The 27368-nt window shown below is 44.5% G+C and overlaps 5 protein-coding genes across 7 annotated transcripts; 1 reads left to right on the top strand and 4 right to left on the bottom strand.

Annotated features, from left to right (window-relative positions):
- Positions 1 to 7: 7 nt before the first annotated feature.
- On the bottom strand, positions 8 to 20661 carry LOC108098622 (dynein beta chain, ciliary). Its single transcript, XM_017201690.2, is given in 29 exon segments — positions 8 to 415; positions 605 to 737; positions 1972 to 2120; positions 2179 to 3180; positions 3668 to 4082; positions 4147 to 4463; positions 4521 to 4691; positions 4932 to 5442; positions 5502 to 5999; positions 6067 to 6236; positions 6547 to 7776; positions 7913 to 8032; positions 8103 to 8259; positions 8320 to 8681; positions 9164 to 9987; positions 10074 to 10426; positions 10645 to 11357; positions 11807 to 12853; positions 13331 to 14272; positions 14710 to 14982; positions 15204 to 16780; positions 17015 to 17269; positions 17272 to 17465; positions 17536 to 17801; positions 18026 to 18308; positions 18374 to 18615; positions 18677 to 18888; positions 18946 to 19098; positions 19938 to 20661. Coding segments are annotated over 29 exon segments (13458 nt in total). The 3' UTR covers positions 8 to 250.
- A 1850-nt stretch (positions 20662 to 22511) lies between these two features.
- On the top strand, positions 22512 to 23198 carry LOC108098486. The gene has a single exon (XM_017201398.1). The coding sequence runs from the start codon at positions 22512 to 22514 to the stop codon at positions 23196 to 23198; it is 687 nt and encodes a 228-aa protein (XP_017056887.1).
- Positions 23199 to 23210: 12 nt separating this feature from the next.
- On the bottom strand, positions 23211 to 24327 carry LOC108098487 (circadian clock-controlled protein daywake). Of its 2 annotated transcripts, none has more exons than XM_017201399.1 (3): positions 24264 to 24327; positions 23722 to 24205; positions 23211 to 23669 (listed from the first exon to the last, which is right to left on the bottom strand). In XM_017201399.1, exons 1-3 carry the CDS (start codon positions 24325 to 24327, stop codon positions 23438 to 23440), a joined length of 780 nt encoding a protein of 259 aa, XP_017056888.1. In that variant the 3' UTR covers positions 23211 to 23437. The 2 variants fall into 2 exon arrangements, with proteins under 2 accessions (XP_017056888.1, XP_017056889.1); XM_017201400.1 differs by having other exon boundaries at positions 24260 to 24308.
- A 207-nt stretch (positions 24328 to 24534) lies between these two features.
- LOC108098491 (circadian clock-controlled protein daywake) lies at positions 24535 to 25499 on the bottom strand. 2 transcript variants are annotated; one of them, XM_017201405.2, is made up of 3 exons: positions 25386 to 25499; positions 24834 to 25317; positions 24535 to 24777 (listed from the first exon to the last, which is right to left on the bottom strand). In XM_017201405.2, exons 1-3 carry the CDS (start codon positions 25450 to 25452, stop codon positions 24552 to 24554), a joined length of 777 nt encoding a protein of 258 aa, XP_017056894.1. In that variant the 5' UTR covers positions 25453 to 25499; the 3' UTR covers positions 24535 to 24551. The 2 variants fall into 2 exon arrangements, with proteins under 2 accessions (XP_017056894.1, XP_017056895.1); XM_017201406.2 differs by having other exon boundaries at positions 25382 to 25495.
- A 269-nt stretch (positions 25500 to 25768) lies between these two features.
- On the bottom strand, positions 25769 to 27275 carry LOC108098469 (protein takeout). Its single transcript, XM_017201377.1, has 3 exons — positions 27139 to 27275; positions 26592 to 27078; positions 25769 to 26461 (listed from the first exon to the last, which is right to left on the bottom strand). The coding sequence occupies exons 1-3, from the start codon at positions 27203 to 27205 to the stop codon at positions 26248 to 26250; spliced, it is 768 nt and encodes a 255-aa protein (XP_017056866.1). The 5' UTR covers positions 27206 to 27275; the 3' UTR covers positions 25769 to 26247.
- Between the last annotated feature and the right edge of the window lie 93 nt (positions 27276 to 27368).

Here is a 27368-nt window from a genome sequence, read left to right as displayed (position 1 = left end):
GTTAGGATTTCTTTTGGGTTTTATGCTAGTGCGCCTAAGGCAAGTCTACTTAGGAGGTGTTTTATTCGAAAAATGTGCACTATATAAGGAAGAAATCGAAAGTCAAACTTGGAGTCTACGGTAAAATTGGTACATTTTTCTAGCTTAGATCTATTATTGTTCTAAAGAGATGTTGTTCAAGGTGGTGGACTAAGTTCAAAGTTCAAATACTAAGTTCTAGAACAGTTCTACGAAAGTATGGTTGGTTAAATTAGGTCTGCAAGAGCAGGGCGACTCCGGCGAGAATCCATTTGCCCGGCTTGTCTTTGGTCTTCAGATTCAAGTTGGACACATAGGTGGTGGGGCCTCGAGTGCGGGTCTTGTAGACCGGGCACTCGTACATGTTCCTCAGATCTTGCTTATCTTGGGTGATTGCCTGCGGTACATAGACGAGGTTACTTCAAATCTGAATCGCATTAAGTGGAATAGTGGAGTGGTGCGGAATCTAGTTCTTTGAATTTATGCCAACATGCGCCAACCACTGAGACGCCACACAGATCCGTTCTCGATTCGCCGATTTTAGCATTTCATTTCTGCCCTCCCCCCATTTGCATTTCAAACTCACCCGAATATTGATCACCGGCATCGAGGGGTAGAGCTCCTTCAGCCGCGACTCCATTATGATCCCCTGCTGAATGTCCCACCTGGCGCCCTCCATGAAGATCCCATGCACGCAGCAGCCATCTCGCGGAGCCGTCCTGCAATTACAATACAAGATATGATCTCTATAATTTATAATTACATTGGTTTTGCTATCCAGCCCAGGGGTTCTATGCCAATTAGGGGGGCGGGTGTCGATGATGCTAATCGGAAGGCAAAGGCACATATTAATCAATTCCGACGACGACGACGACGACGCGGCGGAGCCGCGTTGCTCCATTGTTTGCCCGGCAGCGTCGCCAAGTGAAACGTGGCTGGTGGGGCGCCACTTAATAGGCAATCAGCTCATCGGCTCACCAGCTCATCGGTTTACCAGCCCACCAGCCCATCACCCATCAGTCGTCAGCCAGTCAGCCATCAGCTCATTGGCTTGGCAAATAGACAATTGTAAATTACGGGCTATTAATAAGTCCCACATATTTATACTCCACTGCTGGTTTAAAATTAGCTCTTATGAAATAGCATTGTGGCTATTTTTAGAGCCACTTAAAGCGGCTCGCTGGCCATTGGCCGCAGCTGGATTTTCATTCCGGCACGAAGCGGTGATTACATGTCACAACATTACATTATGCGAAGGAGAGGGGGTTGGGATCGGGGGGCTATAGTCATTGAAGCAGCGGGCGAGGCAGATAACACCAGCCAGAGAATGGGATTATCTATTCGAAAAAAGCATGCTCAACTAGCTAATGTTTTCTTTTGGCGAGTGTAAAAACAATAATAATTCAACACCAAATAATCAAATATTTTTAAAGCATAATTCTGATAACGAAAATGATACAGATGTAGCATTCCCAACAAGATTTTCAAGATGAGTGCTTTCAAGGTTAACTTAACGAATACAATTTAAAAACAAGTCGAATTAATCTTATTTAAGAGGTTTAATTTTTGTGATTCGCACGTCTCATAGAATTTAGTTCTTACTAATACTTGCTAGCTTAATACATCTGTCAGTGAATTATAAACCTTTTAATTATAAAAAAATATTAACAAAAAATGAAACTAACGTTATAAAAAAAAAAAAAACATACTTTCATTTAACCTACGGATAAACCAAAAATTTGCAAATTTCAAATGAATGCGTATTTAAAATTTATAACAAAACGTAGCTTTCTACAAATAAATTAAAAAGGCATGATTGGTATTTATTCTTTCCTATTCATGCTATTTGTGACACTTGCGAATGCATTTTTTTCTGATGGGATGAGTGATTCCCATGAAGGGGTCACCTCAAGAGTCAATTGGGAATTGCGTGTCAATGAGAGCGGCACTCACGTAAATTCCTCCTTCTGCTTCTTGGTGACGTCGCATTGGAGGCACATCTTGTCCAGCGGCAGATCGTTCCTCCTCGCAGTGCTCTGCATGATCGCCGTGAGCAGGGATTGTGGGTTAAAGAACCCGGCCAGCCAGACGCAGGAGGGTAACTAAAATAAAGAGGTTTTTAAGAACCAATAGAACCCACTAAATTTATGGATAACTTACCACAAAGTCAGTGGACCAGGTCTCCAGTTCGCGCAGACGCAGGCACAGATCGATGAACCAATTGTTGAGACCCAAGAGCGAAGGATACGCACGTAACGTCCAGATGGGCGGCACTTGATCCAAAAACAGTGAATTCTCCAGCACCTCCATGTCCGACGTAATGGTCAATTCACCCTTTAAGCCCAAGTCCAGTTCCTTCAGGCTGCGCTTCATCTCGCTGGTGAGGAAGTTCATGCGCTCGCACTCCTGAAAGGCCACAATCACATACGGCGTGCGCTCCTCCACCTTGTTCATGATCTCGACCATGTTGAACTCCTCCGGCAGCTTCTCGATGATCTCATCGACGATCTGTTTCACCTTGTCCTCGCGCGTCACCGTTGCTCCTCCGCCGGCTCCGGCATCCCTTGGTTGCATCTCGAAAACAGTGCGGAATATGTTCTCCGCTCGGGTGGTTAGGAACCCAATCTCCGCATTGGGATGCAATCCGTAGAGGTAGGGCGACTCCGCGGGCATCATTTCATCCACATAGGTGTGATAGCCCAGGTAATCCGTGTTGGGCGGAGCGGGAAAGGAGGGCGCCAGAAATAGCTCGCCGTCCACCAAATCTGGTTGCATGTACTCCTCCAAGTAGGTTATACACAGCCTCCGATCCCAGTCATCAGTAATGTGACCTCCGTACATGATCTCTCCAAAAAGGTAGCGTAGATCTTCCCACGGAACCTTGGCATTCGCCTCCAAATAATTGTATAGCACCGAAACACTGATGTTGAGGTCACCCACGTTGAAGGGATAGATCTTGTTCCATCCCTGGGGTCCGAACTTCCGGCGTTCTGCCACCACGGCGTGGAAGTAGCAGAGGGAGAACAGGATGGCTTTAAACTCCGCCTCCTTGCCCGACATCTCAAGGGTTTCCTGGGTGAAATTGTCCAGTGCCTTGTGGAGATTGGCCAGCATTCCCGTGGGGGGCTCGTTGGTGATCTTAATCGACGATTCCAAAATGCCCTGAAGGAGATTGAAAATTAAATTTAGTAGCAAAATAATAGTATTTATTGTTCTAAAATATTAAGAAAAACAAAAAAAAAATCCTCCTTCGTCAAATCAAAGATTAATCTTCTGTTGTTAAGGGACCGCTCGATGGTTTTTACTGATTCATACAAAAAAAAGAATCTAATCTAATAAATGAAGTATATTAATATAACCTCTAACATTCCAAAAGCCTTCCGGGAGATTACATTTTCGAAATCAGGAGAACAATCTTGAAAGCAGTCGCATAATTCTGATTAATATTATTATTTTTAAGAGCAACAATAACTGGATTTTTATTACTGAATTTGAAAAAACCATTCCTAATTTTATTGTTTGGGAAACGTTTAAAATTTTCCTAAAATAATCGATAATAATTTTTAAATTTATTCAATGGGTATTTGCATTGCTGTGCTGTAGTTAAGTAAAAGCTTTTATTAATTTTAAAATTATATTATATATGTACCTGTGGTATTATGTGAGCCGAGGGCGTCGATGCCGGCTCTGCACTCAGGAACATTCGGTAGTCGGGATGCGAGTCCTCGGCGTAGTACTCCAGCTTCTTTTCCAGCACTGGGAGCCACTTCCTGACCAGATGGATGTTCTGCAGCACCACCCAGTGGCCATGTTTGGCCGCCGTGTCCATCGCTGCCTCTGCAATGGCCTCCTGGCCCTGTCCCAAAGACACGTTATGGAAGTTACCCAGATCAAGGCTGAAGCCCATTTGTTTGCCCAACGCCTCCACATCCTTGAGGGGATTTACTCCTGGCGAGAGGATGAAGAATATCGGAGTGGAGGGACTGGCCTCCTCGTACGATTTTGCGAACTCCATGGCGCGGCTTTCCACATATTTGGATCCCAGTTTCTCTTCAATAAAGTCGCTGTTTATTTAAAAATAATATATTCATCTGTATTACTTATATTTTATTTAAAAGGGATACTCACGCTAATGCGTAGGTCATTCGATCTGGCCTTAAAGCCCTGATCATGCAAAGTCTTTGCAAAGCCGTTTTGTTCTTCCATTCCTGGGGGAATTTCTCCTTTTCCGGTAGCTCCGATTCAACGAGCTTTTTCCAGCGCTTCGAGGAGGTCTCTATATCGCGGTCCAAGTTCCTGAATTCATCTTTGGACGCTAGACTGCATATTCCGCCCCACGATTGATTGGTCAGAAAGTCCACAGGACTCGTCACATGTGGCTTTATCGGGAAGCGGAGCAAGAAGTCCAGTTCCGCCGATGTAACCTCCTCGTTCATTAGTAGAATCTAATTAAAGATGCGAAAAAATCAATAAATTAATATAAAATTTGAGGGGGAGCTCACCTGAAATGTCATTTGCGAGGCGAAGATCAGCTTGTCGCATTCGAAAAGACCACGCGAAGTATACTGAAAGACCGAATACGTTATACAATCGATCAGATTGGACACTCGCAAATCCAAAGTTTCGCCCGGTTCAGCCTTGGCTATGGCCTTTTGGAACACTACACTAAAAGCCTGTAAATAAAAGGATAATATTTCCATAAATTAATCAGAAGATCATAAATATCATTGGTGTGTAACCGCAGTTTCAACTTTGCATTCGATAAAACCACATAAAATTAAATTTGTTTATTCGAATTAGTTTTGAATACTGAAGAAAGATTTGATTCAAGGTGAATTTTTTTTCATGGATTTTTTGTTTGAATCTTTAAGTACAAATTTAAAATTTCAGCTTGCATTGCATTGTTTACCCACCTTCAGTGAAAACTGATAAATCGGATTGATAGTGTTTAGTTCGTTGAGGATAAAGTATAGCAAACTGGCTCGGGCCGCCGCAGGTCTGTAGTATTCACGGGCCTTGTCGATCTCCTTGGAAGTTATCTTCGCCTCCGCAACCTTTTCTTCGATTTCCGATGCCGTGCTCTTCGTGGTCTCCAGGTTCTCCACTAAAGCTGTGTCACCTAAAATATTCTCACCCGCCGATGAAAGGCGCGACAGCAGGTCGTCCTCCAGTTTCTTCAGCATGATCTTAAAGTCGTTCTGTTGCTTTGTGAGATCGGCTTTCAGTTCCTCCAGATCGGGACGTTCGGCCTTGACCACTTCCGCCAGCAGTTGATCCTCGAGGCCATCGCGTGTAACGGTGAAGTTAATAAGAGTGGTTTGTGCTTGCATCTCTGGTTTGTAGTGCGGATTAGCTAGCTTGGTGTGAAGGATCAGGCGGAAGTTGGAGTTGTACTCGATCTCCTTGTCTCCGATTTTAATGGCCCTTTAATGGAGGTATTTAATATTAAATAAAAAATTTAATTTAGAATTCTCTTCACTTACTTTCCCTTCTTGATCAGATTTCGACCCAGCAAAGAGTCCAGCACTGGGTCCAAGTTCTCGTCGATGTTCTCGATCAGCACATTGCATCCCGCGTTGATGGACTTCTCAATGATGTCCAGATAGCTCCTCTGACCCAGACGAATCACCTTGAGATCCTCGCCATACTTTTGCTTGATCCACTTGACTCCCTGCAGTTGAGGATCGATCATTAGAGGCCAACGATCCGAATTGGAGAGGATCGTGGCGTTCTCAATGGACATTCGATCGCTGGGCAATCCCTCATTTGTCCAAATGGCGATGGTGGTGTCGTCGGTCAGCAGCGATAAAGGATCGAGATTCTCGGTTGTGGGAATGGGCGGATCGATGCTCTTTAAAAAGGGTGTCCACATCTTGAGTAGAAGGTCGATGCGGAATCCTTTCGTAAAACAGCCAACATAGGAAATAAAGGCGGTAATGAGTAGAATGTCGCCTGGCAATGTGATGCCCTGCTTGACGAAGCTGTTTAGAGGAGGTAGAACATATTCTTAGTTGGTTTGTTCCTATGTATATTAAATAGGATACCTACTTGTTGACTGCCTCGGCCCAACGTACGTTCTCACTGGCCAAACCACCCACCAGGCGATTGGCCAGCGCAATTGTGGCTTGGGTGGCATCTGCCTCCTGCTGACAACGCAATTTGTCAGCGGTGGCTTTCTCAAAGTCCGCCGTCAGCTTGGCCAACTGTTCCTCGAGGCTCTACAAGGAAATTAAAAGTATAGTATTAGCAAACAATTATGCAACTAACAAAACAAAAAAATCAGCATAAACAAAAAACTAGCAGTACCCCTTACCCCAATAGGATTTTTGTTAATCTTGCAATGTTTTTCAGTGAAGTATTTGAGGTAAAACTAAAAAACCAACTGAAACAGGTAAAGAGGAACTTAGTACAAATATTAGTAAGGTTAACCACTATATAATTCAGTCCTTATAACAAGATAGTTTCTTCTTAAATACAGTCATATAGCATTTTTCGTAATTTCTATATCCAAAAGGTTTCCGGGCTTACCATAACTTTCCGCTTGATGCCGGTGAGCTTGTCCTGGGCGGCGGCCAGTTCGGCGTTGGCCGCCGCGAGGGCCTTCCGCTTGGGCTCCACGTCGCAGTAGACCTCGTAGAACTTGATGATGTTGATGACCCAGGCACACAAGCCGGCCGCCGCTCCCGACTTGGAGCGGACGAACTCGGGCTCGAACTCCGGATCCTTGAGATAGGGCTGGATGGCCTTGGTGATCTCGGGGTGAATGTTCTCCTTGTCGTAGTTGATCAGCGAGTCAAGGAACGTGTCCACCTTGGCCATGGCGATCTTGGCCGCCTTCCAGGAGCGATCCTTGGGCACCTTGCCGCCCTGGGAGAGGAGCACCATCACGGCGGCGGTGACATTTGTCACGGCTCCCGGCGGCGAACCGAAGCTCTTTAGCTCGGTGAGATTCGCCTTGTTGAGCGTGTTGAGCGCATCCTGGGCGGCCATCAGAGCCGGCTCCGCCTTGAGGAGGTCCTCCTCGCAGTCACGCTGCTTCTTGCTCACTTCGTCGGCTATCAAAGCAACCTTCATTTCCTCCTCGTCGGCCACGGCTTTCTCCGTTTGCACCTTCTCCGTCTCGATGCCCACAATCTCGATCAGGGCGTCCGCCGCCTCGTTCTTCTCCTTGAGTTCGATCTCCTGAACGGCGAGCTTGACCTTCAGGTCGGCCACCTGCAGCGAGGTGGACCTCAGCTTCTCCAGTCCGTTCTCCAAGCGCTCAATCTTGCTCTGCAGGTCCTCGTGCTTGTGGTTGAGCAGCTTGATGTACAGGTTGATCTGCTCCAGGTAACTCTTGGGCGTGGTGTAGTTGTAGCGCCGCTCGTTCTGTAGGTACACCTTCGATGTCGTGTTCACCGAGGTGTGGACGTAGGCCATGAACTTGGCCACCGAATCGCGGTGGTTCTCCGGCAACACTTTGTTCTGGGCCAGGAAGTTCATGGCCACCGAGATGAGTGCCTCCTGAGGCCATTCGTGGAACCAATTGATCGATGTGGCATTGATGATGGCAGGGAATTTCCTCGACCGAACACGCAATGTTGAACCCACTGGCGAAAAGCACAGAACTATCTTCAGCTGCTTGCGCACACGATCGATGAAGAATTTCCAGCAGTTTTCCCGCGTATCAACCAGTCCCGCACCTTTGACCTCATTTCGCACGCCTGCGATGATGTTCTCGATCTCGTCGTCCGGGAACAGATCTGGGATCTCGCCAGTCTGGAAAACAATTGGTTTGGAATAAGAAAGAAGATATTACTCTACGGAAAATATCATCTCAATTGAAACCCATAGATATATAAACTCATTTACTCCTCTTATACAATATGTTCAAGCAATTAAGGCAGTAACATACCATTAACATATCGTTGATGAGGACAAGAAAATCCTCGCTGGGAATCTGAGCATCTGTCATTAGGAACATAATGCCAACATTCTTGAGTCCAGCCTTTAAATAAAGTCCTGAAAATTCATTCTGCGAGGGGTAAAATTAGATTATTGGAATGCTGGGGTTATCTTATGGTTCTAATAAAATAGGGAAAAACCTTCAAGTCATTGACTCCGTAGCCCTTCTTTAGCTGTATCTGCACGACCTCCAAGCTGGATATGAATGCTGCCAAGCGCGCTAGAGATTGTTTCCCGCTGCCACCAACACCAACCAATAAGGCGCTGCCACGCGGTGATTCTAAAATGCGATTGATCCTGCAAGTATCACAGTTAATATCTGAAACTATATCCTTGAAACACACTACAGGTACCCACCTACACACATGCATCATCGCATCCTCGAACAACACCAGGTTCATGGCAGCGACTAGATCATTATACGATGACATTGCTTCCTGAAGGAGTTTGTGAAGCTCAGGCCAACCCTTGATGGGCATGTACTTAGGATCACCAATTCCTCCAGCGAAATGACAGTAGATATTCGGCTTGTCGAATATAACGGATTCGTCAATTTCTTCGAACGACTTCTTGACAATGTCATGCTGCATTTTGGTAAAGCTATCGATGTCCTTATCGTCGGTTAGCTTATCCGAGTACACCCTCTGTGTCTCGTGCTGCCACAAGCGTATAAGATCTGTGGAGCCCGTCAAGCACTCTGTCGAACTGAACAGCAATCCCTGAAAGCAGAACAGGGGTTTAGGAACTATAAGGAATATCAAAAATACACTAATGTATATCTTTTATCTTTGGTTAACTTCTACCTAATAAGTAGTAAAGTCTATTCACATTTCATAAACTAACAGCTTCAAAACACAAATTAATAAGATTTACATTAATATTCTTTTATAGAGCTTCATATTTATTTCATTGATCTGGATACTAAAATCTCAGAATTCGAAACGATCCAATCCTCTAAAATACTCTTCATAAAACCAGAAATATTTCTGAATGGAAATCAAAAAATGTATAAAATAAAAATATATATTAGTTTTCAACAAAAGTTTGTAATAAGCTTTTAAGAACTTATTTATTGAGTTTAAAGGTTTTCCGATTCCTTTTAATAATCAGATTTTTTTTTTATAATCAGATTTCTACGTATCTGTATAAGTTTATGGAACTTCTTAAAAGTTACTATACAGAATCAGAAATCCCGACTCACCTGAAAGACATTGCTGATGTCGCGCAGGTTAAAGATGTAGTGCGACTTGATCGCCGTGGGCAGGAAGACCTGCAGGCACTTGTTGTGCAGGGCGATCGTGGCGGCGACGATGTTGGGCGTCATCCGCGTGACGATCGGGGTGAACTTCTGCTCCGCATTGGCAAAGTGCTGCGCCAGGATGGCCGAGTACATGACGGTGATGGACTCGGGACCTGGAAAGCTAACGGCCAGAACGCAGAAGTGGCGCTGCAGGCGCGGATTGATCGTGAAGCTGCCGGAGGTGGGGTTCATGCAGGCCACGTACTGGCAGTTGTGGATGTCCTTCAGGGTCAGTTTGTTCCTGTCATACCAGTGGCCGTAGTCCAGGTGCTGGCGCATCAGAGTGTGCGGCTGGACGGTGCCGTAGGCGTCCACCTCCGGCATGTTGATGTCGTCGACGAAGTAACAGAGGAGCTTGTTGCCGGGCGGTCCGTAGTTGCGACCCGCCTTCTTCTCCAGCGGCTTCTCGAGGATCTTTTGCAACATCTCGGACGTGGTGTAGTAATTGAATGGTATTGTCGTGACAGCGTAATTCTCAGAAAGCGATTGAAGCTTCTCGTTAACCAGTACGGTCTTGCCGCATCCGGCATTCCCCACTAGCATCACCGGGTGCTTCTTATCCATCAGGAGATCTAGGAAAAAACGCAGCCGGATCGACTCGGAGGTGTGCACGATGACAGCCTGCAGGGGCAGATCCGAGTCCAGCTCGAACTTGGGTATCTTCTCGGTCCACGGGAGGAAGGTCTTCGTCTCGCTATCCAGGAAGTAATCGAAAACTGTTCCACCTTTTGGGGATTTGCAGCGAGGAAAGGAGGATTCTTCATTCGAAAAGCTCAACGGATGAGGAAAGCACTCAAAGAGCAACACTCACCTGGCGGGAACTTAACAGTTTTGAACTCATTTACCCACCATTTGCTGAACTCCACGCGGTAGTCAATGGCTTGATCCTGGAACATGGCCGACCCGAAGGCCCAAATACAGGCAAAAACAAAGTACAGTTCGTGCCATTCTTTTGGGCAGTCGGCAGGCGTGTTCGCTGGTATTAGAAAACAGTTTAGCAGATGGCACAGCATTTGGATGTGGGCCATTTCGGCGACAGGCGTGATCTTCTTGAAACGCACGCGAATCGTTTCCAATGAAGGCGGTATGTACTTATCGAATAACATGACCAAATTGGACTTTTCGGCTGGAATTTTGCGCGTTTCAACCCAACTGGTTACATAGCTGCAAAGATAACTCAGTTAGTTGGTATAATGGATTAAGGATTTAAAAAGAAAAAGGGTCATTTAAATTGGATCAGTTCCGATTCCAGCTATTTTGAGAGGAATGCAAAACGAGAACATACGTTTTAATAGTGGCAATTTTGGATACTTTTGAATGCAAGATTTGCTTTATATAATAAGTATATATATTTTTATACACAAAAGGGTTTTCAAACTCACGGATTCCAACCCAAGTCCTGGGGATTTATGTACAGGATGCCAGCCCTGGATACGGTTGCCGGCGTGGCTGTTCTCAGGTTGGAGATCTCGAAGAGCAAACGCATCGAAGGCGTCAACGCAATGCGCTCGTTGCTGGCCAGTGTCAGGACCTTGTTGTCGTCCATCACGGTGTTGAGGCTCTCGATCCACATCGGATCGATGTCGCCGTCGAGCACGATCCACTTTGGTTGATCGCCCGTTATGTTTGCCTGATCCCGCATTAATACCGAGAACAGGCCGTCTTTCCACTCGCGTGTCGCCGGGTTGATAATGCCGAAAAGTTCATCATTGGTCACAGCTTTCGGATTCAAGTCATTGAATATGGGCTTCCGCTTGATGTTCTGGTAGGTGCGCAGCAGCGTCTTCCACACCTGGGTCTTCCCAGTGCCCGCGTTGCCAACGATGAACACGGAGTGACGTACCTCCAACAGCTCCTCCAGCTGCACTACCTTCAGGATGAAATTGTCCTCTGGCTGTAGTAGTAGATCGGAGGCCGCTTGTTTTACGGTGCGTTCAAAATCCTGATCACGTTTGCGGGGCACATCCAGGGCGGGGAACAGGTCGCTGATCAGCCCCATGAACACCGGCATGTCGTCCGTAATGATCTTCGGGATGTTGAAGTCTCGGAGGGCGCGCATCAGCACCTCCTCCTCCGGACGACCGGGATCGCCTCGCTGAAAAGGAAAAGGGTGGATTCAAAACATATTTCAAATGCAACTATTTCCTATTAACTGACCTTATAATAATACTAACAATAAGGTAATTAAATTCAAGTTATTAACGAATTTTAAGACCTTTAACTTAAAGGAGTTAAAGTAAACTTTTTCTGCCACACAACATTTCCAGAAATGTTCATTTTTTCTTGATAAAAAAACAAAACAAATTTGAGCATACTAATTTTTCACCTTTTAGTTTAAACAGTGCTTACAACATCTGAAATAATTTAATTTAAAAGTCATCTTTTAGTTTAAAAGAAAGAATAGTTTGGAAGTATCTCATAGTTCATTTTCATATTTTGCATTAAAATTTTGACTATCCCAAGCTTACTTAAAATAAATAATTAATTGATTTTTTTCCTTAGAAATGTCCTATACAATTTTCAAACCTTGTTAAGCTCTCTCACCTTTAGGGATCCCGCCACGACGAGCACAGACTTGATGGCTCTCAGGCCCCAATCGTAGTGGTCCTGCTTGGAGAGCAGCTCCTTGCAGAGCGTGTAAAGCGTGATGAACTTGCGGGCGAGGACGCGGGCGTCCTGGAATCCCTCGGCCACCAGCATGATCTCGCAGATGAGCTCGAAGTCGGGCACGACCATGGCGCAGGGTCGGAAGAGTGCCTTCAGGTTCTCCGGCAGCTCGGTGCGGCCGGCGTAGCCCGGATTCATGGTGATGAAAATCCCCACGGTGGGCACACAGCTGATTATCTCGCCCATGAAGTTGAACTTGTCCTTCTTGTCCCGAATGGCGTCCTGTACGGACTTTACCTGAACCGCCACCACGGACAGGACCTCGACGGTGATGCGGTTGAACTCGTCGAAACATCCCCAGGCTCCCGTTTGAGCCAATCCTTTGTAGATATTTCCGCAGGACTGGTAGTCCATCTGCTCGGAGCAGTTAAACACGTAGACCGAAATGCCGATGGCACGGCCCAAGTCCTTGGTGGTCTCGGTCTTTCCGGTTCCCGCGGGACCGGCGGGAGCTCCGCCCATCACCAAGTGGAGGGACTGGGTCAGGGTTATATAGCAACGATCTGTGAGCGGCGTTATGACCAGGCGTGGCGTATTGCCCAAGTATTCGTGACAATACTGGAACTCGGCGTCGCAGATATTGGCAAAACAGTCCTTCTCCACATCGTCGAAGCGATGCCTCAGCTGCGATTGCCACATAAACGCGGAGCCCGAATCCAATTTGGCCTGAATCATCTTGGCGACCACATCCCTGGAGTGCACATCTATGGTGCATATCGTCATGATCTTCTGACGATCGCCCTTGCTCAGCTCGCCCAGCAGAAGCGTTATGAGCAGACTCAGCTGCGATATCTGCTTCTTGTAGTAATCCTTGATGGCGTTGTCGTAGCCCTCCTCCAACCGGCTGAAGGCGATGTTCACCTCCGTGGACCACCAGATCTGCGATCCGCAGAGGGACACCTGGGCAGCGTAGTCGAACAACCACTAATTGGAGAAAGGGAAATAATTAATAAAATTTCTAGCTATTAATAGTTAAATTGAAGAGATTAGATATAATTACTATGTAATGTATGTAATAATGTTAAATAATTTAATTGTGTGATAATGCTGAAATCAACTATGTATTCAGTTATTATCAATATTTATACAGATTCATTTCTAATAGTGTGCTGCATATATTAAATTTTCTACCCTTCAATTAATTTAAAAGATTAACTGGGGTATCATTTTAAAACAAGCGAATACCAAGAGGTTGTTTATTCCATCAAAATAAATAAACCAACTGTTAAGTACTACCGGTTTTAACTTGCTTAAAATTTCATCGGTGGTTAGATTAGTAGTTCTTTTCGTTGAGATAAACATAAAATAAATTTAATTATTTTAAATTTGAAATTATTCTAATAAATTCTAACATGGTCGCAAGGGACTTCTTTACTGGCTTAGCACAAGGATTGTACTCACTTGTTCCCGCTGCTTTTCCTCGTAGGCGATCACCGCCTCCATGACGTAGTGCCTCAGACTGGCACGCATCGCCGCCTGGATGCGGTTTAGCCAGACTTCGACGGGTCCTCGGATGCTGGCCAGTTCGTTGAACTCCACGTACTCGCCGTCCTTGGCGTACATGCCCGAGGCGGTGCAGATCTCGCCGGACTCGTCGCGGTTGAACTTCAAGCGGGCGATCGAGTCGAAGAGCTTGGTCAGGTGCTTGGTGACCATTTCCGGCTGGATGCCGTTGCTCAGGACGTCCAGCAAATCGGCCGAGGACACGAAGTAGAAGCGAGGAAAAGCCAAGCGTTTCGTTTCCAAATACTCTGCCAATGCCTTCTCGCAAAGCGTAAGCTCCTTCTGCAAATGCTCCAGGCGTTCGATTAGGCCGGAACGATTGGTGGATGCCACCACATTCGACGAGACGGACATCTCGTCCATGAGGACGCGAAACTCGGCGTCAATATTATCGAATCGATCCGAATCGACGGGAAGCTGTTTGCGTATGTCTTCCGAACTCATGAAGATACTCTCAAGATGGGTCCAAGTGCGTTGCACCTCAAACCATACGGTTATCACTTGATCGGCGATCATAAGCTTGTTTTGCCAAGTGGACACTTCTTCGAGGAAATGGGCGATGTACTTGGATGTTATGAGATTCTGTAGGCAAACCTGATTATCTTCAAGCGTCTCTATGAGTTCTTCCGATGCCTTCAGGAGGTTACAGCCGGTGCGCGGGTGCAGCTCATGGTCGAATGCCATGGCCGTCCAAGTTGTGTTTAGATCGCGCAGTATCTTCTCCATGGACATCTCCTTCACGGCCTTGTCCACGATGTTCTTTACCTCCTCCTCGCACTCATGCAGGTTAAGACCTAAGAGTTCGGCCAGCGTCGTCTCGTGATCCATGATGAACTTGACCTAGAAGAGGATAACCCGTGAGCATCTCTGATTAGGGAAGGTAGAGCGTGCATTTGTTTACTACTGTGGTTCTACTACTTCTACGGTTACTACTACGGTTATACTACTTCTGAGACATGCGCCGGACTCGGCCAAGCCACTTACGGTCACTTCCTTGGGCAGTGCGGCCAGACTCTGCAATGAAATGGTATTTACAAGAACTGTACAGTTTATGCCGGGCATATATCCCGGAAATCAAGCGGAAAAGAAAAGGGTTTGGGGGAGGAAGAAACGATTAAAACGGTATTGCTATACAGAGGAGCCTTCCTATAAGGAGCTCTTGGGTGCTGGGGGATGGGAGAGAGATTTACACGGATTATATACATCAGGCCAAATATATGGGATTGGCTAGAGAGCTTAAAACAAATAGTCGTTGGAAAGGAAAGCACAAAATAGACCTTGGTGGAGTTCATCAGCTGGTTCCAGTGACGCTCCCGAATGGCCGGATTCTGCAGCTCCCCGACGGCTCGGAGCGAGGTCAGCATGTTCTTGACCGTCGACTCCAGGTTGATGAACGTGTCCCACGGACGCATCTCCTTGTCCAACAAGCGGATATCCTTGGCGAACTTCTTGCACTCGATGTCCATGTTCTCCACATCCACCTTGCGCCACGGCGTCGTCTTCCAATCGTCGATGCTGGTGGCCACGATGTTCACGTAGTCCCAGAGTTGCTAGCGAGTTTAGAGAGTTAGTGGAATAATTTGGGGATTAGTACGGAGTAGGTTTTCGATTAAGATTAGGATTAGTTTAAGTCGCTTGCGAGGGGAAAAAGAAAAAGCTCAAGTTCCACATGTGGCATGCATAAATTTGGTACGAGTAGTAGATTAAACATGCACGGATAAAAAGGAAGAGAATCGAGAGGGGTGAGTAGACGACAAAGAGGTGGAGGTACCTTAAGCATGCGCAGCTCCTTGCGGCACTGCTTCAGCACCTTGAACTCCGGGATGTTGACCTCGAACAGGCTGCCGGACTCCTGGATGTCCCGCATCTCGCTCTCGCACAGGAACATATCGTCGTTGATGCGATCCATCAGGAGGTAAGGCTTATAGCAATCGAACCGGAAAAAGTCGTAGGTCTTGAAGACCTCCCGGAAGAGCTGGATGTGCGTCTCGAAGAGGGCGATCTTGTTCCGGATGCTGACCACCTCGGTGGCCTGGAGTGGCGAGACCTGTTGCTTCACCGTGGTGGCTATCTTCTTGGTGTTGGCCCACTGTTCCGGTAGTTCCTGCAGCAGCACGTTCACCTCCTCGGGAATGTCCATGTCGTAGTACTTGAGTAGTTGAATGGTCTCCTGCATGGGTTCGAACATCTCATCCGTCTTGGCTGCCCGTTCCTTCACCTGCATCAGATACGCCATGATGCTGACCAGTCCCTCGTAATCCTTCTCCTTGACCGTCTGCAGAAGACCCTCGTCCGCCTTGCGGATAAACTGGCTGAGGTTCATTAGGCTGGAGGTGACAGTGGTCACCAGGTGCTCCTTGAACATGTTGCCCCACTTGCAGACTGTGTTGAGTAGTGCCTGTCTGAAGGGACGTACATCAACCTGGAACCAGGAACTGAACACCTGGAAGGGGCCAATGTCCTCGATTTCGTTGAACAGAGACTCGTAGTTATCGATCTGCTCCCTGAAAGCCTCAATCGTTGGCTGACAGGGTTCCGGAGGCGGCTGATTGGGATCGTTGATCATGATCAGCTCGATTTCATCGGGATCCAACATCCTTCCGTATTCTAGGAAGTACTCCATGCACTCCTCGCGATCATCCAACCAGAGGTACGAGTACCGCTCAAACTGGCGGCAGAAACGGGAGGCCTCCTCCATGACAAGGTCCACCCCATTCAGAATCTCGCGGCGCATGTCGATTATGTCCTGATTCTCCTTTATCATCTCCACATAGTTGCGTTTCTCATTGGGCTTCAGGCGTTTGATCAACGAACCCATCTTCATTATGTCCCTCATGAGTTCAATTAGCATGTTGTTGAAACCCATCGGATCCTCGGGATCCAGCGAGGGTACAAATACCAGATTGGGTTCAACGAGCTCCAAACGAGACTCAAAGAGTGGAGCATAGTTGTTCTCGGGATCCATGTTCTCCGCTAGATAGCCCACACTCACGCCCACTGTTCGCAAGATATTCTCATATACGATGTTATCAACAAAGTCCACGTAACTAAGCCACACTGCGTCGTCCTGTTTGTGCTCCATATCGAATTGAAGCATATTGTCCTGCAGCAACTTGTGAATCTCAATTGAAGCTGCTTGGATCTCGGCATACCGTTTGGCCGTTCGATCTGGACGTTCATCTATGGAGAGCACACTGTCCTTTTTGCAATCCCGCCTCTCGAAAAGCGGCTGCTTGGCCCAAACACCCATGATCTTGCGGATCTGGCGAAGATTTCCCTGGGTGTGATCCATGCGATTTTGAAGAGCAGCAACTGGTTTGCGCAGATTGTCCAGGTAGCTTAGAATGTCTGCAAATCAGATTCAAGAAAAATAATTATATTAAATACAATGAAGCACCGCAAAGATAAAATGTGCGAAAAAGGAGAACAATTTTGCTACCTGTTAAAAAAATTACGTAAAATTAAATGCATTTTAAATGTAGCAAAATAAAACCGATCCCTTTAATTCCTGACCATCTTAATTTAATGTGCTCTGACGTTTTTAATAAAGATTTGATTTTCCAATTGGCTGAGCAGACGCACCTGACGAATTCCAAACGAGCTGATTAACACCGATCTCCACCAGGTCATCGATCATCTTTATCTCGGGTTCGATCAGCCTGAGTTCCACGGGAGAGCTGCCCTCTTGAATGCTGTTGTACCAATCGATGGTCTTCTCGAGATTCAGTGTATAGGATCGAAAGACGTCGCTCTTCTCGGCAAAATCAATGGCTATTTGGGGAATGCCGTCGATCTTCATCTGCTGCATGTAGTGCACCTCCCTCAGAATCGAAAAAGAGCGGCACTGAAGTTCAAGATCAGCGAATTATGGCGGCGATCGCGGGCTATCAGGGATTTCTTCAGATTTGCTTCGATTTGACCATCCAATCGCTCGGCCCAATCGTCAAAGAATTGTGTCTTACAGCTTCCCAATTTTACCATGAGGACCTCATAGCGCTCAACGATTTCCAAGGATTTCTCTGTCTTTGTTATCCTGTAGTAAATTAATAAGTTTATAAATTGGTTTGTGTTTTAATTTCTATTAAATTAAATAAAAAACATACTCATGCTGCAATGCCTTGAAGTGCTTGACTGGAGCTGTAATCCGCGTCTCCAGCTGATGGCACCAGCGAATAAAGGCCGCCACGGGTGGACAGTTGTAGTTGGGGTACAGATTGTCCCCAACCTTCTTTAGTTCCATTTGTTTATCGTAGATGGACTCGCAGACAGTCATTTCATCGTCTAACATGCGTACGATTTCGGCATAGCGCTGGGTGAACTCCTCCTTGATTTTGGGCCGATCGAGTACGCTGCCCACAATGCTAATGAGCTGAAGAATAAATATTTAAAGAAATTTATATAATAAATATATTAAAAAATGATCTAGTTTTAATGGAACTATTGGAAAGATTTTTTTAAATTGATGGAACGTTATAGTACATTTTAAGAACTTTGTTGAAAGTAGAAGGCTCTAAAATCATCAGCTTGAGAAATTACGCATTCTCTCATTTTAAATTTACCTTACCTTACCTTTAGCTTAAATTGTTTACCTACCTTGAAAATACTCTCCAAGTTGTGACAATCGTCAAAGGCCTGGCACAAAATGGCCGCCAGCTTCATGTCGAGCTCAAGGATGCGGGTCTGGAAGCCCTTGAAGTCCTCATCGAACTCGTGATCGTCGGGATCCAGGACGTCGTAGCTCTTCGAGGCAAAGGCCGTGAAGTACTGATTGAACTCCACGTAGACATCTGTAATTCGAGTGCTGAGCTGGCGACCCCGCAGCCCACCGATTTCGACTTTCTCTAATTTCAGGAATTCAATCACAGTAAAGAAGAACCTTGTCGGAGCCAAAGGATTAGTAGCAAACACCATCTATTAATTTTAATTAAATATATAACTTACCACTGAATGGTTGTGAGTCGCTCGAGGAAGGCATTAAAGCGCTTGAAAACTGAATTTGGATGAAAAGTCCATAAAATCGGCGGCCGCTCTTCGGGTTCCGTGAAGAATGTGGCAAGACGTTCTTTGTAGTAGTCAAAGAGTTCCCGAAAGAACTTCAGTATTCCAATGGACAAAGTAAGGCGCTGCATCGCCTCATCTATATCGCTGTGGAATATGGACGAGGGGTCCAAATATCTCTTGGCCTGAAATCGATTAAATGTATTACTGAAATCCCTTCTCTCTTTTCCAACCACTTTTATCCACCTGGTGTATAATCAAGTTGCATATTTCCTGCAGCAGCACTGTTATTTTCGCCGACTGGCAGTAATAGCGTGAGTTGCCCCACAAAATTCCCACAGTGTTCATGAACGGAATGAGCAGCGGTTTGCATTCCGCGAAATCAATCTCCTCCAAGTGCTGAAGTGGGCGCTTCAGGGGGTTCAGATAGAGTGTTATGTCCTTTGCCTCCGCCAGAGCTGCGGAAATTGCCGATTGGCATGCCAAGCTAACATTTCACAAAGCCATAAACTCACCCGTAACCACGTTCTTGAAGAGGGTCTGGAAGCACGGATGGTAGGCACTCATCGAGTACTCCAGTATCAAAGCCATCGCACGAATGCGCTCGTTGCGCAATTGGTCGTAGATGAACGAAAGATTCTTCAGCCGGTTGTTCCAAAATGAAAATTCTGTTACAACAGCAGGGGAAATAGAACAAAACCGATTACTAATTGTTGCAAAACAATTCAAATAATAAATGGTGTAGTTAAATTAAAAATAGATGGGGGATTATAACGCGGATGACATATCTTTAATAAATGTTTCAAAAAGTAAACTTACCAAAATCAACAATTGACTTTGAAATGAAGTTGAACCAGTGACGTTTAGTATAAAATAATAAATAAACTATTAAAAAGTATACAAGGGTATTACCGCCATCATCGGCAATTGAACAAATAATTTCATTAGTAAAGTCTGTCAGGGAATTTAAGGTAGGTGTTGATTGTCTTGCATAAAAAGGCATTTGAGGTTCAAAGAGAATAAAGATTCGAGACCGTTCTTATATACTTTCTCTTTGGTATATCTTGAGCTACTGCCTATTCAATTTAAGTGTACCATAAGTCATACTGTAGCCCTAAAAAATTATCTTTCAATATATGTAAGTATTGCTCTTTGTATCTTCTTTTACATAATGATGAAACCGCTTAAATCGGATGTAATTTAGGCAAGCAAGACATTTAGCTACCGGCATGCGAGCCCATAAACTCAATTGCCAATGTCAAATGTGAACGCGTAAGACAATCCAAAAACCCTTTTGGTCCTATAGCATTATATTATAAGTATTGCATGCACGCGGATTGTCATTCGTGAACAGATAATAAAGCAAGACAAAACTTTCGGGTTGGTATGAACATGCAAATTTTGGGGTTGCTAGGATATGGGGAGACGTGAATTTTATCAATAAATAATAAATGGAGGGAGCCAAAAATAAACCGGCACACACATGGCACCACCAGCTCAAACTCACCAGTGTGCGGAGTGGGGTTCTGGCCATTGGCGAAGGCATTCGAGGGGCTCTCCTTGATGACCTCGTGGATCTGGGTGGCCCACTTGATGACCACGCCCTCGATGGCGCTCTTCAGGTACAAATCAAACTGGCACTGCTCCGTTTCCACCAGCTCCTTGGCCGCCTTCACAATCTTCTCCACGCCCACCGGCATGGCTAGGATGGTCTCTCCGCTGACCTGACCTTTGACCTGGTGCACGGTGCTCTTGAGGCTGTGCACGTGCTTCTGCACATCCTGGGCCACCATGATGGGCCAACTGCGGTAGTTGTCCTCGTTGGAGAGAAGAGGAACGAGGACCTCCTCCACCAGAGCGGATAGTTGGTCAATAGTTCGGGTAGCCAAGTCCCCGAAGATGATGAAGTTGTTGCAATCCTCGCGAGGAATGGGTAAAGCATAGCGCTTGATGAAGTAGACACCCTTGCTTTTGAGTTGGGATAATGGAAACGTGGTCGATGGCACCAACTGGGCAGCCGGAGTGAGGATGATTATCAGGACAACCGGGGTGTTCTTGTCCAGAAACTCCTTGATGATGCCCTTGTGCTCCTCCACCGTGATGACACGCGTCCACTTCTCCGGCTTCAACTTGAGCGACTTGATGACGAAGGAGCCCATCAGTTCCAGCCGCGGATCCGGACCACCAGCTGCTGCTGCAGCAGCGGCCTCCGCTGAGGTGGATGGCTCCATTGTGGACCCACTCCCACTCAGTGGGTGGTTGTGGGTGGTGCTGTTGGTGGTTGCTTTGGTGCTTCTGCTCCTGCACTGGTTGTCTAGTTTTCTGGTTGTTGTTGCTGCTGTTGTCTGTTGTTGTTTGCTGTGGGGAAGAGGTGCACATGCATATCTGAGTGTTTGGCTGACCTTGTTACCACTAACAACTAGGCATATAAAATCGATAAAAATTGCAAATCAATAAGATTTTTCCAAAATTATGAAATACTTTTTCACTAAACTCTTAAAAAAAATGTTTTAAAATATTTAAATTTTAAATTTTAAGTTGTTTTCACAGTGTTATCTAACACTTTTCACATTTTTCACTAGTTACATAACTCTCACAAAGTTGAAACTTAAATATTTCGTATAAAAACCAAAAGAAAAGGTTTTCTTTCGTATAGAAATCACCAATCACATCTTAATTATCCATTTATGCATTAAAATTCAAAAATTTTCATATTTTATTCCTTATAGTATATAATTTTATTAGGCTTCAAAGGTTTTTCACTGGTTTTTCCTTTTTCCAATTTCGACTGCTTACCTCGGCTGCTGGTAAGCAACTGAATTGGTTGTTATTTCCGCCGGCGGCTGACACGCACATTCAGGTCGAAAAAGTGATCGTGGCAGGACCCGTTGCTAAGGAGTTGTTGATTTTTTGCGGCAAATCCTTCCGTGCCAGTGTTTACTGTTTGTTATTTCCCCTGTGCCATAATGGCCGTTGCTAAGTTGGTTGCCAAGCCGGCGGACACTTGTTGCGCATAATTTCCGTTTAAATGGCGTTTCGCACGCCATTTTCAAATTAAGTTCCTTCGATTTGCACACTTTGTATTAATTGATTATGTGCTAATTGATTAGCAATGAAGGTGAATATTGTTCAGTTAAGATTAGAGGTTTTTCTTACTAAGGTTTTTGAATATTCAGAAGAATTTTATGTGTAAGATAGAGTTGGATGTAAAGCACCACTGGATATATGAACTCTTCTGCATTTTTAATCACAAGTTAAGTTAGAATACATTTATAATAATATATATAATAAATATAATATATTATATTTAATTTATATTGATACACTTTTACCTTCATTAAAGTTAATATTAAGACCTCCATTCTGATATTTTAACGCTTTGTAACATATAGGTGGAAAAACAAGCTAATAATCGTATGTTTTTTTAGTTTTTGAGTCATATCATCACCAATAAATTTCCAATTAGATGTCAGAATGGATAGCTAATCAGCTTAAACCTGCAACATGCAACACACCAAGCACGCGAAAATTCCTAAAAAAGCCTGTCAAAACACCTGTCCGCAAATTCATGGGTTTGATAAAGGTAAACGATTCTTGAGCACGCCAAGAACTGTTGCACCAAAATTGCAACAGTTGGTCTGGGGAAATGGTTCGGGCCAACCGAACCAATTTAATCACTTGCACTTGCTATAATTCGTAACCCTATAAAACCATAATGTCACCCCTTTTTATGGCGCCTAAAAGCGCAGGCGCAATCAACACGTGGTTGAACAACAAAAACAATCCACTTGTTGCCAATTCAGCAACACGGTGCATAAGCAAGGCCAAAAGCAACAGATAATTGCATGACTTCCGCCTGTAAAAGTCTTTCTATTTTCAGCTGCGATTTTGGACAAGGCCTAGGTCGCGGAATGTGTCTCGTGTTTTGGGTGATTTGAGTGGTTCACTGAACTCCTGGCTCGAAACCAAAACCGCACCACATTTATGCAAGCAGCCAGCCAAGCCTGAAAATCAATAAGCTTATAAACTGAATCGCGGCTCTACGTCTGCAACCAGTTGAGTGGCAAGTTTGGTGGCAGCCATGTGGCAGTTGGCATTGGGATTGGGTCTCATTCAACAACTGAGCTTGGCCATCATTGTGGAGCGCAACATGTTTGCATATTACAAAGTGCCGGCAACCCAGTTACTCTACTCCCAAGATTCGGATCTGGATTTCGATTCACAATCCCAGGAGATTACTAGCTTTGGTGAAAGCCAGGTCAACGATCTCTACTACGTTCTGCAGTGTCCACCAAAGTTGAATGAGGCTATTCCCAAGCCGCAGGACATGCAAACCTGCAGCGTGGTAGACCAATATCGGGGAATGTGGAAAAAGAAGAAACCGAAACCCAAGAAACGCTACCACATGATACCATTCCGGATTGTTCTGCGTCCATTGGGTCCACCAGCTAAAAGGAGAAGCCTCAAACGTCGCAAACGCCAACATAAAGATCACAAGTATACAAATATAAAGGCTTCTTATGATCGGAATCCTCTGAAGGTTAAAAAGGAGGAGGTAGTTAGTCCACTGCAATACCTGGGACTCCCTCATAAACGCCAGAAGCTCCTTAAACTATCCGCCGACCATCGCAAGTTCAAACGCGGCAGCAGTTCAAAAGGCCATCATCACATGTACCATCGCGATGAGTCCTACAACGATCACATTTTCTACGACGAACTGGAGGACGATGGAAAATACCACAAATTAGGAAAAGAAAAATTGAATTAAACACAATTTTATTGTGCATTGTGAACCAAGTTTGTATTTAACTATTATTCAAGATATTTATGTATGGACTGCAAACAAAAGTATTAAAAGTTTGTGGATAAACCAAACAATTATGACTTTTGGAATACATGCTTGAAGAATCTGCCAGTAAAAATGCTTTAAATAGATCAAAACGACTATAAGGCATCTTCTTCTGTTTGATTAAGTTTCAGTTCGAATATAATCGCCTAATTTAATCGTTAATCGTGTAAAAATCCCCTTCGTATGTCTAGATAAGGAAGAAACATGTCGTCGTAGGCAACATTTTCAAACACTTTGTTAAGCAGAACAGTAAAAGCCTTTGTGAAGCCTTCAATAAAACCGGGCAGCAGCTCATTCCAAAACACCACCCAGTTTTCGTTGAGAAGTTGGTTCATGAAAGTGGTCACGTCTGTGTTTTCTTTATACAGACCATCTAACCAAGTTATCCAGCTAAAAGATTAAGTGGTTACTCTGGGGATCATATTAGAATTCATCAACTCACCGATCCAAATCTACTTTGGGCACCAGACTATAAATCTTAAGATATCGCTTGTCATTTTTGTACTCCACCAACGTCTTGATGGTCAGGGTGATTCGAAAGTTTTGGAAGTCGGATTGCAGCCTGCCCGTGGTATTATATTGAAAGAGCATGAACTTGCCCTCCATATGATAGGATGCCTCGTGGAGAAGTCGCGGCAGTTGAGCAGTCAAGACTATCTGTTTCTGGTTGGGCTCATTAAGAAATCCCTCCACGTGGGTGATTGTGGCGTTATTCAGGCCTTTGTTTACATTGTCCCACATGCGGAAGTTCATCCAAATGGGTCCCCGATGCTGCGATTCTATAAAGGTGATGTTCGGAAAGGGGCAGGCATCCAGAGGAGGAAGTCCTATCTCCGGAATACCCTTGGGATATCTCTTAATCACAGCATTGATGGATCTTATCAAACATACAGAGTCTCCGAAATGGCACTTCTCAACATCTTTCGCTGAAATTGTTGTTCTCAGTAAAAATAGGATCAACTTGACACCCGAAAACCTACGCACGTAACTCTGCTCCCCAAATTATATCCGGGATACAGCAACAAATTAGCAAATACAACTTTTCCATTACGCTTACTTAATTCAACTGACTACAAAACAATAAACACTTCGGTCACGAAACAATTAATACAACTCAAACACCTAGAACTTGCTCCACGCGAAGCTTTTCAACTATCAACAGTAACATATTTCCAATGCAAATCAATTGACACAACCGGTTTGCGTGAAATATTACTATTTGTCCTTCCATGTCTCCAATAAAACTTGAATGCAATAAGTTAGTCGCCGCCTTTAATCATTTACTGAGAAGTCTTTGGGAATCGGCAAAAACATGTCATCGTAGGAGACCTTTTCAAAGATGTCCTCGAATATATCGCGAAAAACACTGGCGAATATTTTCAGATTTTTGGGTTCCAGCTCGTTCCAGAATTCCACCCAGTGGATGTTAAAAACCTGGTTTATGGCTATAGTCAGATCCGTGTTGAATTCGAAAAAGTTGTCCAGCCAAAACACCCAACTGAAAGTCAGTCTATAATCAGTAACTATAGAATTAAAAAAAAGGTTACAACTCACCGATCCATGTTCACAAAGGGAGTTAGTTCGTAGATCTTTAGATAGCGCTTATTATTCCGATACTCCATGATAACCTTTAGCTTAAGAACAAAGCGAAAGTTCTGAAAGTCCGAAAAAGATTCTCCGGTGGAGTTCAACTGCACAATCCAAACTCTTCCTTGGGAGAAGTAGCTGCCCTTGTGAATGAGACTGGGTATCCGGCCGTGGATTTCGATCAGACTGGAGGTGGGGTTCTCGTCAAAGCCGCTAACCTTTGTGATCGTGGTGTTCTCGAAGCCGTAGTTCACCTGATTGAACAGATCAAATTTCAGCCAGAAAGCCCCGATCTTCTCATCGTCCCAGAACTTCGAGTTCCTGATGTCCACCACATCGATGGGTTTCAGTCCCAGAGCCGGAATTCCTCTGGGAAACTTTCTTATTACCGCATTCATCGAATCCACAATGCATTCGGACTCTCCAAAGCGACATCTTTTGATTTCCTTGGCTGTGGGGTAAATTTAAAAATAATTTGTATCGAACTGCGGACTTTGAAACCAATTCCTTTTTACCTACGTAGCATCTGACCCTGCAACAATCCGAGGAGCTGCAGCCATAGCAGAATGATATATGTGTAAATCATTCTTAAATAGTAGATCTGACTAGTGTTCTAAGTGCACTTCTAGTGCCTTCAGCCGCCGATTCTCATTTGAAGACGTGAGCTGAAAGATCAACTAGAGCTTGGGTATGCACTTTCATGTAACTAAAACCGGTTGCAAGCTTTGCTACCGCCATTAGCATTTTTACCTATAAGTAAATATTTATTAAGAGTATAATCCATTTATAATTGGGTGGACAAATCGATGGTGAAGTGATTATAATCTTTCAAATAAAAAAAGTCAAACATAATTAGACATGATACTTGCCAAGGCCACAGAATACTTTAAGGAAAGTTTAGATTTTGTGTTGAGAATTTTAGCTGCTCTCCGTCAACCTTTCATTTTATTAAATTCTTGAAGACTAAAACCGCTATTTGGGAATATTTTCTAATCAATATTCATTCTTTATATGACATATTTGAGAAACAAATTAGCTTTTTGCTTAGAATCGCTCTGATTACATTTTACATTTCAAAATGTTTATTTACATCAGGATTATCCCAAATCTTTCTTGATAACTCTCCATAGTGTGTATGAAATTGTGTTGGCAGCAACAGTTGATTGGCTAATAGATTTACGCTTTAGATCAAGTATCGCTCTCTTATTCTCAATCAGTTTACTAAGGCCAATAAACCTGGTAGGAATGTGCACAAATTGATAACCAGTTTTCATATCATTTACGTAGTTTTAAGTTGTAGTCGTATACTATAAATTTGTGAGTTTTTCTTATTGTTATTGTTGTTTTTTATAAGCAAACACTATCACTAACAAGCTTAACTTTATTTAGAGTCTTCATCAGATAGAAACAGATCATCGTAAGGCACCGTTTCAAAAAGGTCCTCGAAGAGGCTTAAAAATACAGTTTCAAACAGACGCAGGATACCCGGCTCCAGTTCGTTCCAGAACTCCACCCAGTTTCGATTGAACAGATTGTTGATCGCTATAGTCAGGTCGTAGTTATCCGGAAAGAAGTCATCCATCCACATTATCCATCTATTGAAGCAAAACATAAAAAGAATATCTACATTTAAATATAAAACTAAATAACTTAAGCTAACAAACATTTAATAAGTGAGCTATATAGGTGAGCTTAAACCACCATTTAACTTTCCATAGAACTTACCGATCTAGCCTTAGATTTGGGACCAGCTCATAAATCTTCATGTATCGCTTGTTGTTCCTGTACTCGATTCGCACTTTCAACGAGAGATCGAAGCGGAAATTCAGGAAATCCGACTCGGAGGTTCCGTGTGCGTCAATATCAATGAACCAGAGCATCCGACCCTTGGCCACATAGTTACCCTTGTAGACCAACCGAGGAATCCTTCCGTGGATCTCGATCCTGCTGGCGGTGGGATCGCGATCAAAGCCCTTTATCTCGGTGATGGTCGTGTTCTCAAAGCCGTAGTTGATCTGGTTGATCAGTTTAAAGAAGTACCAGGCACCGCCCACCTGGGAATCGTTGACCAGCAGCCAATCCCGAACAGGAAGTACATTGAAGGGCTTTAGATTGACCTCAGGAATGCCCTTTGGATAGTTTCGCAACACGGCATTGGCCGACTCCACAAGGCATTTGCCATCGCCATAATGGCATTTCTTCACTTTGGCAGCTGCAATTCAAGATGTTTATTTACCACTTTTTATAAGGATATTTCCATTGTAACACCTACGCAATTTTTGACACTGAAGTCCAACAATTAGCTGAAGTCCAATAAACAAGTAAGCCAGGAACCGCATCTCACAGACAAATGATTTTTTAGACCCCAACAGATTACGGCGGAGCTCTCAGTTAACCGAAGCACTTGCATAGCCAATAGAAACTACTCGGTGATCAAAACAGATTTGTTGTTATGGCGGAACATTTATAAGGAAATCTAACTAGGTGCCATTATCATAACAA

The sequence above is a fragment of the Drosophila ficusphila genome, unplaced genomic scaffold, assembly GCF_018152265.1.
Source record: "Drosophila ficusphila isolate 14025-0441.05 unplaced genomic scaffold, ASM1815226v1 contig_791, whole genome shotgun sequence".
Taxonomy (NCBI): domain Eukaryota; kingdom Metazoa; phylum Arthropoda; class Insecta; order Diptera; family Drosophilidae; genus Drosophila; species Drosophila ficusphila.
This window is presented reverse-complemented; position numbering and strand designations above follow the sequence as displayed.

What these genes read in the sequence shown, in the direction of transcription:
- LOC108098491 (XM_017201405.2), bottom strand. Translation starts at nt 25,452, where the DNA reads ATGATTTACACATATATCATTCTGCTATGGCTGCAGCTCCTCGGATTG. An exon ending in GTTGCAGGGTCAGATGCTAC is followed by an intron (nt 25,318 to 25,385) that starts GTAGGTAAAAAG and finishes TTTACCCCACAG; the next exon opens with CCAAGGAAATCAAAAGATGT. An exon ending in CCCTTTGTGAACATGGATCG is followed by an intron (nt 24,778 to 24,833) that starts GTGAGTTGTAAC and finishes ACTGACTTTCAG; the next exon opens with TTGGGTGTTTTGGCTGGACA.
- LOC108098469 (XM_017201377.1), bottom strand. Translation starts at nt 27,205, where the DNA reads ATGCGGTTCCTGGCTTACTTGTTTATTGGACTTCAGCTAATTGTTGGA. An exon ending in ACTTCAGTGTCAAAAATTGC is followed by an intron (nt 27,079 to 27,138) that starts GTAGGTGTTACA and finishes CTTGAATTGCAG; the next exon opens with CTGCCAAAGTGAAGAAATGC. An exon ending in CCAAATCTAAGGCTAGATCG is followed by an intron (nt 26,462 to 26,591) that starts GTAAGTTCTATG and finishes TTGCTTCAATAG; the next exon opens with ATGGATAATGTGGATGGATG.
- LOC108098487 (XM_017201399.1), bottom strand. Translation starts at nt 24,327, where the DNA reads ATGGAAAAGTTGTATTTGCTAATTTGTTGCTGTATCCCGGATATAATT. An exon ending in AATTTGGGGAGCAGAGTTAC is followed by an intron (nt 24,206 to 24,263) that starts GTGCGTAGGTTT and finishes CAACAATTTCAG; the next exon opens with CGAAAGATGTTGAGAAGTGC. An exon ending in CCCAAAGTAGATTTGGATCG is followed by an intron (nt 23,670 to 23,721) that starts GTGAGTTGATGA and finishes TTAATCTTTTAG; the next exon opens with CTGGATAACTTGGTTAGATG.
- LOC108098486 (XM_017201398.1), top strand. Translation starts at nt 22,512, where the DNA reads ATGTGGCAGTTGGCATTGGGATTGGGTCTCATTCAACAACTGAGCTTG.